General features: G+C 39.8%; 1 protein-coding gene across 1 annotated transcript; it reads left to right on the top strand.

The window, feature by feature from the left end:
* Positions 1–6,069: 6,069 nt before the first annotated feature.
* LOC103750574 (olfactory receptor 8S1-like) lies at positions 6,070–7,005 on the top strand. Its single transcript, XM_008853686.2, has one exon. The coding sequence runs from the start codon at positions 6,070–6,072 to the stop codon at positions 7,003–7,005; it is 936 nt and encodes a 311-aa protein (XP_008851908.2).
* The last annotated feature ends 4,644 nt before the right edge of the window (positions 7,006–11,649 follow it).

The raw sequence follows: 11,649 nt of genomic DNA, 5'->3' as shown, positions 1-11,649 counted from the left end.
AATGATTAAAAAACAATAATTAGTAGATGTGAAAAACATTATCATTGAAATCTACCTGATGACTTTATATTCATGCTCAGATGCCTAGAAGCTCAGAAAGTAACCAACTGTGACTAGTAATAATCAGATATTTAGAGATTAGAAATTCATGTGCAAACATCCAATGCATTAAAAATTAAAAATTAATTTTTCTGTATGAAACTGTGTATTTTAATAATGAAATGGAGGTCATATTTAAAGGTTAAAACCTCATTTAATTTTATGTCTTATTGGGTTTATACTGAGTACAATGTTGTGTAACTATTAATTCAACTGTAATCCTAAAACTTTACAGCCAATTTTGAAAGAGATGCATCTTAGCTCTGGAAATTGTTATTGAAAATTAATTTTTCTGTATGAAACTGTGTATTTTAATAATGAAATGGAGGTCATATTTAAAGGTTAAAACCTCATTTAATTTTATGTCTTATTGGGTTTATACTGAGTACAATGTTGTGTAACTATTAATTCAACTGTAATCCTAAAACTTTACAGCCAATTTTGAAAGAGATGCATCTTAGCTCTGGAAATTGTTATTGAACATGTCAATGCTGTTGTAATGAAATGATTCTTCTAATTATATGGTTATTAAATAAATAACTAAAAAACCTCACATTGAGGTAAGTCAGGTATACAACTAATAAACTGATGAAATTGAAAGGCATAGAAGGCATACTATCAAACCAGGCTCTAAGAACACAGACTGTACTGTTGATGAAGCAATTGCAGTATAAGGTCCTAGAACACAAAAGAACTAGCATACACATTCAAGTGTAGGCTTGAAAATGTTCAGTATAGTCCTGATTAAAGTAGGTTTGACTTATAATCAGCTTAAATCATTATCAATAGGATACCCATGTAAATTAAAATAAATTTATTATGAGCATCTTTTTGCATAAATATGAGCAAGTTGAATATTTACTGCAGGCATGGTAAAGATCACCACAATTAAATGACAAACCTATCCGGAGGTAGGTATGGGTCACATACCTTGAACATATCTGCTAAATAAATTTATATAGCCGAATAGGCCTGGTGCCTAACGGTATTGCAGGAGATTGTACAATTTCTTGCATAAGGAAATAGTGGTAAAAAGCCAGTTATTCTTGTTCCTCACTTGGCAAACCTATTGATGTGCGAACCTATTTCTCACACACAGGAACATGATCCAGAGCTCGGCTCATTCACTTCTCAGCTACTGTATGAAATCTCAGATGGTTCCCTCATTCCCCTTGGTTTGGTCATTGGGAAACCGTGTCTTCCCATAGAGGGAATAGATTTTGGCCTTTCTAGTCCAGTAAGATCTCATCAGCATAGCAAGGGTTCTCATTGAATAGTTCAAGGTGATTCCTTCAATCCAGATTTTCCAAAGGTGATGCATAATAAAGTCCCCTGTTGCTCTAAAAAAACTTGTTTAGTTAATGATGCCCAAGTCAAGCTTCTGTGTGACCCCAGGGACTGCCTGGTATTGAGTCAGCTGCTTCTTAGATTCCCTTAATTCACTCCACCAACCCAATCTCTATACCCATCTGCTTCCTCCGGTGGCACACACTGGAAGATTCCTTCTCTAGATAATGCTGATTTCAAACTATTAGTCATTTGAGATATTAAGTGGACAAAAGATTGTGTGATTAGGATTAATAAACAAGAAAGAAACTGATAAAAATCGATTTCATCACAATTATTGACAAACAGAAATTAGAGAAATGTCTGAGGATTTGTCTATGGGCACTTTTGGAGCCTGTGTAGACATGCTTATTTCTTTTCAAACAGCTTCCTAGATTGAAGAGTGGAGGTTAGAGGCGTCCTCTCTTAATGGGAATCACATGAGGTAAGATGGGCTCATTTCTCACTCTGAGCGCCGGGACACATACTATGAGCCTGATAACGTCCCCGTCACTGCACTGATGTTCCTGTCTCTTTCGACTCCTTCAGCAACCTTGTCCCACCTTCGCTCTCTTCATGGCTTTCTAACATATTCTTTTCTTTCTGATTTTACTTCATCTCACGCCCTTTTCTGTCCTGTTTCTATGATTGCACCTCCAGGATGAACAGCTTAGATTGATTCTCTAAGATAAGTTTGAATGGCGTCTCTAAGTGCCTCTCTTCTTTTTCCTCCCGCATAGTGACAGTTTAAGCAAATTGAAAACTAAGCTTGGTAAAGCTCTCATTTTATGTAAATTATTCAATTAAATTCTCACAATACTGAAAAATGGGAGTCTGCACAATGAAGACGGCACACTTGGCGCTGGAGAGATGGCTTAGTGTTAAGAGTGTTTATTGTTCTCATGGGGGACCTGAGTTCAGTTCCCTGTACCCACGTTAGATGACTCATAGTGCCTGTACTCCAGCTCCAGGGGATGTGGACACACTGGCCTCCGTGGGCACCTACACTCATATGGACCCACATATAGATGCACACACATAGACATAATTAAAAATGAAATAAATCTTCAAAATGAAGCTGAGAAACTTTAATTCAAAAGCTAAAATGGGTTTTGAACTTCTGGAAGCAGCAAGTCTGGGGAGGCACCTCACACGCACGTCTCCAAGGAGCCCTGTTCTACTGCGGTCTCTCCTCGCTCTGTGCGTAGAGCCTGCGTTTCACGGGGGCCTGGGAAGACTGGGCGTGAGCAAGAATATGAAATGCAGATTTCTCATTTTTGTGGACTAAAACCTCTGTGCCCTGAACTCTCAAGGTTTTGTTTTTTTTTTTTTTTTGTAGGTGGGATGGGCAATTTAAAAATTCACAGAGTTTATATCAGATAAGTTATAGATTAATTTTACTTGCTACATTTTTATGAGTTATCAGAATGTCCTTAAATATTGATACTACAAAGATGTTTTTATGAAATGCATACCTTGCAAGAAGTTTAGTGGGTCTTGCTTTTACAAGTAGAAATCTTGCTCCTGTGTTTTCATGTGCAATTATGAGGTCAGCAGTCAAAATGGACTACACAACATATAATACCTTTGCACTCATAGAAGTCTGATTCCTTCAAAACAGAAGTTGAATTATCATCAGCATACACATGTCCATTGCTGGTAATGTGCTTTTCCTGATTTCCGATTGTCAGTGAAGCACAGGAAACAAAGAAATCAACAGGATGCTCGGCACACACACACCACTGCTCTGTAGAACACCACTCAGCTGTGGAGCAGCTGTACAAACAATTGCTTATTAAGCTTCTAGTTCAACATTTTCTTTATTCTGCTTAAAATTAATTGTTGTGCACATATCCATTTAGGGCTGGCGCGACCACTCAGCGGGTAAAAGCATGTGCCGCAGAAACTTGAGGGTCTGACTTTGATTTCTAGATCCAAAGTAGAAGGAGAGAACTGACTCCCAAGGGTTTTTCTCTGACCTCCACATGGCTGTGGCATGTGCGCTCCCGCCCCCAATCATACACATACAATAATAAATAGAAATAAATAAAAGTTAAGAAAAAGTTACCAATGAAAAACTTGTCACTGGACCCAAACAGTTCGGTGATTTGAGATGGTTTTCCATTTCAGTACTTGAGTTTACAATTCACATCTTCACTTTAACAAAAAGGAAAGCATTATAAACAGCTGTTTTGATTACATATTTGATTATACACTGTGTATTTGGAGAGTGTGTTGCTGAGGATAAAGTGCATTTAAAGAAAGCATAACATTTTATCATAAGTTTATCCTGAAACGTGACAGCTTTGTAATCAAGGGAAATGCGTTGTAAGTGGTGTTTTGTGTGTGTGTGTGTGTGTGTGTGTGTGTTTGTGTGTGTGTGTGTGTGAGAGAGAGAGAGAATATGCATGGTTGCATGCATGTGTATACATGTATGCATATAATTGTGTTTCAAAACTATCATTTTGTTTTCTTTTGAACTTCCTTGATGTATGAGTTAATTTTTTTGTTATTTTTGAGAATTTCGTATATTTATCATTTTCCTATTATTTCCACCTGTTCCAGTTCCCCTCACTCACCCCTCGTCCCCCACTCCCTCCCAAATACTCCTTTCTACTTTGAGTATTATTGTTACATATACATACATGCATTTGTAAACGTAAATATACACATATATATTTATATATGTATAATGCACTGAGTCCATTTAGTGGTGCTTGTGCATACCCATGTTTAGGGATGCTCACTTGGGATTAGACAGCCTCTCAGGGAGTCGCCCCTGGAGAACACTGATTCTGCCTCCCTCAGCTTCCATTGATTGCTTGTAGCTCTTTGTTTCGAGGTGGGACCCTGTGAAATTTCCCCGTCCACCTGGGCATGATAACTGGTTTTGTTATTATGTGGATTTTGTTAGACTATCACACTATGGAGATTTCATTGGTATAGCTTCCCTATCATGTCTAGAATGCCTTACCTAGTACCTGGTCTCTTATCCCTCTACCTCTTAAGCTTGTTATTTAAGTAAAACTTAATATTATTTTTATAGGTGTAGGCGGGAGTTTAATCAAGAAATAAAGAAAATTTTGAGACCCATTAAAACAAGTTTAATGAGGAAAAAAAAGAATGATCTTATTTAACATGACTAGACAAGAAAGAGGAAATTAAAGATAAATCATGTCTTAAACATGAGAATAATATGAGGTATTTAGGCAATAAAATGATTCTTGTAAATAATATGTATATCATATACATGATACATGTATGTTTCTCATTTAAATGAAACATATCCATATTCAAACATACTGACTTGTTTTGATGGTTTCAGATCACCACTCTGCTTCCAAAGTTGCTATTAATTGCTTGAGGAGAATCTATGAGAATCCTGTGTGGGGTCCTCCACTGGAACAGCCTTACACTTCATGGAATTTGGAAATGCATCTTAGAAATATGAAGTCAAAGATGGCTCCTGAGTGACCTACACAGGAGTGCTGACTGCGTGTGTATTGGAAGAGCGGACCTCAGAATGAGCTTCTGACAGGAGCAGTGTTCCAAAACAGGAATCAACTTCACGTGAGCCGTCGTTGGTATAGAATTGCCCACAGATCCACCTAAATACCCCAGGACATTGTAATCTCAACTTCCATTTTTAGAATTCGTTATTCCACGCAAATATTTTAATTAAGTAATTATATGATGGTAGTAAACAAAAAGAGAAAATTTAAAACAAGAGAAATCCAAACTAATTGAATTTAACGATGTTCAAGTTCTTTGAGGCCTTGTTGTGATTGGTTCCTATTGTTTACTTATATTTTCACTTTGGCCTCTGTTCCCATAAATTTATGATTCATTTTAGTGCCATCAATGCTTTTCTAAGTGCTATGGGTAAGTGGACATCTTCACACACACACACACACACACACACACACACACACACACACACAATTTCATTTAAACTTAAATGAAAGCAATGAAGCAGGAACTCTCTTAATTTCTTGTGTCTAATTCAGCACAAAATAATGAGATATTTTATTATTTTTATTTTATGTGCATGAGTATTTTGCCTGCATGTATGTAAGTGCACCCCAGGTGTGCAGTGCCCACAGAGGTCAGAAGAGGGTGTTGGATTCCCTGGAAAAGGAGTTAAAGACACTTGTTAGCCACCATGTGGGTGCTGGGACTCAAATCGGGGTCATCTGGAAGAATAGCAAGTATTCTTAACGCCTGAGGCATCTCTCCATTCCCTAATTCAGCACTCTTGATTTTTTTCTTCTATTATACTGTAGAATAATCAGTGTCCCTGCTCCTACCTGAGTCCTTTGGATCTAGATTTAATCTTCTCTCTAGTTATCACTTTTGGAATTTTCTACTCTCCCTGATCAGAAACATTTCTCAAATGAACAGCTCTAGTGCATGAAAATACTGTGGCTCCAAACCTGGCCATCATAATAAACGATAATAATTGATTTAGAATATTAACGGCATAGCAGTGGCTAGGAGGTGCAATGTTAAGTAGATGAGCATAGATGTGAGGTTATAATGAGCACATGTTTACGGACAACAAGATTTAGGTCTGGGGTAACCAAGGGGCTGTAAAAGTTTCTTGATGGATCTTGTTTTCTTGTATTCCAGAGAGTAAACGTCTCCATGGCAATGGAAAACCACAGCGCTGTCAGGGAGTTTGTTCTTGGTGGGCTGTCTGTTGATCCCTACGTTCAGGTTGTCCTCTCTGTGCTATTCCTTCTGATTTACCTCCTCACTCTGGTGGGGAATGTCTTGCTGCTGGTGGTGATCACAGCTGATTCTCACCTCCACACACCCATGTACTTCTTCTTGAGACAACTGTCCTTCCTAGACCTCTGCCACTCATCTGTCACGGCTCCCAAGATGCTGGAGAATCTACTTTCTGAAGAGAAAACCATCTTTGTAGAGAGCTGCTTGGCTCAGGCCTTCTTTGTGTTCGCCACTGGCGGCGCTGAAGCCTGTCTGCTTGCTGTGATGGCCTATGACCGCTATGTTGCCATCAGCTCCCCTCTGCTCTACAGCCAGGTGATGAGTAAGCAGCTCTGTGTGGGGCTCGTGTGGGGGTCCTGGGGTCTGGCCTTCATTGACGCGCTCATCAATATCCTTCTGGCTGTCAGTTTAGTCTTCTGTGAGGACCAAACTATTCCCCACTTCAGCTGTGAGCTGTCTTCTCTCTTCCCTCTGTCTTGCTCCAACACCTCTGTCAACTTCACAGTCCTGCTCTGCTCCTCTGTCTTTCATTTCTTTGGAACTCTTGTTTTGATAGTTTGCTCTTATGCCCGCATTATATCCGCGGTCCTGAGGGTCAGCTCCAGCACAGGCAGAAACAAGGCCTTCTCCACCTGCTTGTCCCACCTCACTACTGTGATCTTGTTCTATGGCTCGGGCTTCATCAGCTACCTCTTACCTGCTTCAGGTTCCCCCCTGGAAATGGTCTTTTCTTTACAGTACAGCGTGATCACGCCCATGCTGAATCCCCTTATCTACAGCCTGAAGAACAAGGAGGTGAAGGCAGCTGTGAGAAGAATGGTCAGAAAATATTTTCAACCTGTTCTGTAGATGATACAACATCTTGGTGAGACAGATAGGGGACCGCAATGCTACAGGATCAAAGAATGACCTTGAAGTGTCATGGCATTTGGGACCACTGGAGAGACCACAGACTCAATTTGGGTCAAATTAGCCAAATTTGTGAAAGCTGCAGTTGACTGACTGTCTCCAGATCGAGATAAGAATCTGAAGTGAAGCTGTGAGAGGAAAGGTATCTTTCAAAGGCAGAAACCACAAGTTGCTTCATTCCTGTGGTATTGGCGATTGCAAGGATAGTGGACTCACACTGACTGACCCTTAAATGCAGCAATGAGCAAGTTTACCGAAGACAAAACAAACAATAGTCATTTCCTTGACAGATGTAAACCGTGAGGGTAAGGGGCTTTCTGGTTATTGTTATTTCAGCATATTGCTAAGAATAATAGGGTATTTTTCAGGTTATTTTCCCTTGGGTGGGCAAGGAATGCACAGCTGCAATGTCTGGGTGGTGACATTCCTCCCTGTGGTCAGCTATTTCTAAAGGAAAACGGACTTCTCAGGGGAAGTGAATCACTGGAACTCAGTTCAGACCTTGAGCTGGCTGTTTAGCTGGCTTAAGAAAAAAATGGAAGTGGGGTCTCAAAATGGAGTTAGTTTCGTCACAGGGGAGCTTTTGATTGCCCATGATGGGACTGCTTCTGGGAGCATGATAGCTTTTGCTGTTTCGAAATATTTATGAAGAGGAAGAAAACTCTTCAGAAGTCAGACTTATTCAGAAAAGGAGAAATGAATCCGGTCATTTTCCCAGGGGATTTTATAAAAAATGAGTTTCCCCTCTGTGTGAACATCTACTGTAAGGACTGCCCGTTGCCCTTTCATAGCTTTTCTAATAATACACGAAAGTCTCAGAAACCTGACTTTTTTATAATCATATGGCAATCAGAGGGTGGAGGAAACCTTGGAGACGTTGACGATCCTCTCCCTTTCTCCTGATGATACATTGCCACATGGAGTGAAATCAAAAGTAAAGAGGAATTATCCAGAATTTTTTCTAGGAAATTCAAATATTAATTAAGAATAAAATATAAAGCATTCGTAACCAAGCCAATGAGACTTATATCCCAAAGAAACTATTAACCGTGGTAACCGGGCCACTCCTTTTGAGTGATATTTTTAAAAAAATGGTGATTTTTAACAAATTTGACACCTTTTTGAACTTATGCCAAGAAATGACCAAAATTTCTGTGATAGCAAAATGTAATTCTCCTAATTCCAGGGACCTCTAGACAGATATATTTAAGGTTATGCAATAGAAGGACATCCTAGATGATCTAGGTGGGTCCAATCTAGTCATGTGAGTCCTGAACAGCAATGAGCATTCTCCAGCTAGACAAGGCAGATGGGAAAGTCAGAAACAACACAAGACCAAGGATTCACCACCACCGCCCCTCCATGCCAGGTTTCCTGATGAAGGAGGCCATGAGGGAGGGGTTATGGGCAAGTTCTAGAAGATGAGAACACCAGCCACCAGCCAGCAGAGAAACAGGAAGCTTCCATTTATGGAATGAATTCACGTCACTGAATTCTGCTAACAGCTCGTGAACAGCGCGTGGGAGCCTGAAGTGATCTCTTCCCGGACACTCCCAATGAGAATTGTGGACACCTTGATTTTTGCTTTAAGCAGCACAGTGTTGAGACCACCCAGGCTTCTGATCTAATGAACTGTAAGATAACATATTTGCATTGATTTAAATTACTAAATGGATAGAAATTGTTATGACAGTAATATAAAATGAATATAGTCCCAAGACTTTTATTATTCTATTTAATTATCTCAATAAGTATGTGCAGTAAGTTATTATGTTAGTTTTCTTGGCTAATGAAGAAACGAATCACATGATCTGTGTGTTTGTCAAGTGATTAATAACAAGATGGCGAAGTCTGACTGTAAGCCGGGCAATCCGGGCTAAGCTCTGCTTTCAGATACTGAATTATCCCAGCCCCCACCACTTACGTTTGGAAGTGTCCCACATCCTTTCTATAACCACTCACTGTTCCATAGAATTATTGATAACCAAAGAATGGTGACTAGCTCTGAAACAGGTATTAAAAGTGAACTGTTGGTAAAATGTACAGCTTGGTATTTAGGAAAACGTGGATATGTACCAAGATGCCCAAGATGGAGTGAATCCTGTCCTTTAACTGGCTGTGGTATATGATTGCCACTCTTCTGTTAGGATATGTGATCGCCTGAGACCGTAGACCCTGTACTAACCCTGTGAATAGTGGAAAGTTACTAAATTAGGAGCTACGTGAGAATGAGGATGGCCACGACTATGGGCCCTTCTGCTTCCAAGTCAATGGTTTCATTTCTTGGTTTCTTACCTTGAGGTACAAAATTAAGTTCAAGGAATATATATGTTTGTGTGTGTGTATTACACACATATACACACACTGAAAGAAAATCTGCCATTCTACAGACAGAGCTGAGGCTGTACAAAGTGAACTCAGATGTGGATGCTCAGTTCCATCACTAACTGAATTAACTATCATACCACATTGCTTGTGGAAGAATTGGATGCTGATTATTGAATTATAGCATGTCAACAGCTTGGAGGATTTGGAAGACCTCGAAGGCCATGAACCACCTTAGTAAAGCACTCCTCCCTTCAGCTGTGTATCCTGTCAGGAGCGTGTATATCCCTCCATGCTGTTTGGCCAAGTTCCAGGACTGAAGACTGTCCAACACAAATCGTGAGATCAGAATAAGAGAAGAAGAGTGTGAGTGCCCGTGTACATGCCCCTGTGCGTACCCACGGAAGGCAGAGGAAGATGTCAGGTGTCCCGCTCTGCCACACTCCGTCTTGATCCCGTGAGACAGGGTCAATCACTGAACCCGAAACTCACGTTCTGGCTGCAGTGGGCAGGGGCTCCAGGGAACTGCCGATCTCCTCCCCTCTGGGCTGAGGTTCCATGCACACACAGCCATGCCCAGCTTCGTTTACAGGATGTTGGAGATTCAAACTCGGGTCCTTATGTTTGCACAGCAAGCACTTCATTCTGCCAAGTGATCTCCCCAACCCCTAGATCAATTTTTGTATCCAACCGTATTTCTGGAAATGTGTTTTCTTTCAACTTGGAGAGGAAATTTAATTTGTGTGCAGTGGTTTGTCTTTGAAAATTACTTTTAGCTTGTCTGTATTCATTTATACAGACATAAATTTACCCAAATATTGAATAGAGCCATGCCACAGCGTCTACTTCTCGGCGATGTTCTTTCTCTGCCTCACTACCCTTATTACATTTTTATCTACTTATTCTCCACTCAGTACACCTGTGCTAACCACAGAGTAGCTATCTTTCTCTGTTTATATATTCCTAGTCAAACATGTGCACATATGTGTGTATAAATAAACATATTTGTGAGAGAATTCCCATCCTGAATTTAAATATATAGATAGCATGTTTCATACATGGCTAATGGCATAGCTGTGGTTTGCTGAAGATTTCTTTTGCGAACAAAAAGCTCCGTTTTGTGACTGCCATAATTTCTCAAACCATTTCCTTATGTTTGAGTGACCTTTGTTTCCATTTTTAAATAACTAAAAGCAATGTTGTAATAAACCTTTTTGAGTATACAATAAAAAATTTAAATGCCATTATTTCTCTGGGATTGACTTCCAGAAATAGGTTTGTGAAGCATACGAAGTATATGTATGCTTGGAATTTTACTTAGTGCTTCCAGGGTGTGCTGTAACTTTCTACATATTCACTGACAAAGCCAGAGTGCCTACTTCCTAAGGAGCCTGTGGTGTGCTGGGATTTTTTTATACTAATTTTTCATTTTTGTATGAATTTGCATTCCTCTGACCACTAGAAAATATCTTTAAACGTATTAGTGAAACATCTGCATCTGCTGCTTTACCAAGATCATATGCACAGGCCAGGCTTTAATTTTACTTGCTGTTTTAAAAAATATTTTATTATTTTTATCTGCATGTGTGTGTTGTCTGCATGTAGGTAAGTGTACCCGTGTCATGCAATTCCTGCAGAGGACAGAAGAGGCTGTTGGATCCCCTGGAACTGGAGTTACAGACAGTTGTTAGCTGCCATGTGGGTGCTGGGATTCGAACCCAGGTCTTCTGCAAGAGCAGCCAATGTTCTTAACTCCTGATCCATCTCTCCATCCCCAACTTTACTTGCTTTTTAAATTTTTATTTACTTCTATTTTACCTGCGTGAGTGTATTGCCTCACTTACTTACGTACTTATGTACGTAAGTGCCTCCGTGTTGTGCAATGCTCGCCGAGGACAGAAAAGGCATGGCACTCCATGGAACTGGAGTTCTGAACAGTTCTCAGCCACCGTGTAGGTGCTGGGATACAAACCCAGGTCTTCTGTAAGAGCAGCCAGTGCTCTTAATCGCTGAGCCATCTCTCCAGTCCTCAACTGCTTTTTTAAACTCAGTATTTCTGTACTTTCCATTTCAAGTGTGTTTAAGCATCAAAGTCATGTTACTTGCTCATCTCCATTTATGGTAATCTTGAACCATGGAAAAGCTTTTGTTTTTTGTACATAGTCTTATGTAATTTGTTTTCTTCAGCACTGTTTCTTTAACTATCTTGGTATGGATTTTCTTTACCTTTGGTTTGAATTGTTTCCCTACCAAAATGTC

This window comes from Nannospalax galili, unplaced genomic scaffold, assembly GCF_000622305.1.
Source record: "Nannospalax galili isolate Female #2095 unplaced genomic scaffold, S.galili_v1.0 scaffold867, whole genome shotgun sequence".
In the NCBI taxonomy this organism is placed as follows: domain Eukaryota; kingdom Metazoa; phylum Chordata; class Mammalia; order Rodentia; family Spalacidae; genus Nannospalax; species Nannospalax galili.
Note: the sequence above shows the minus strand (reverse complement) of the source record. Positions and strands in the feature narration are given on the sequence as shown.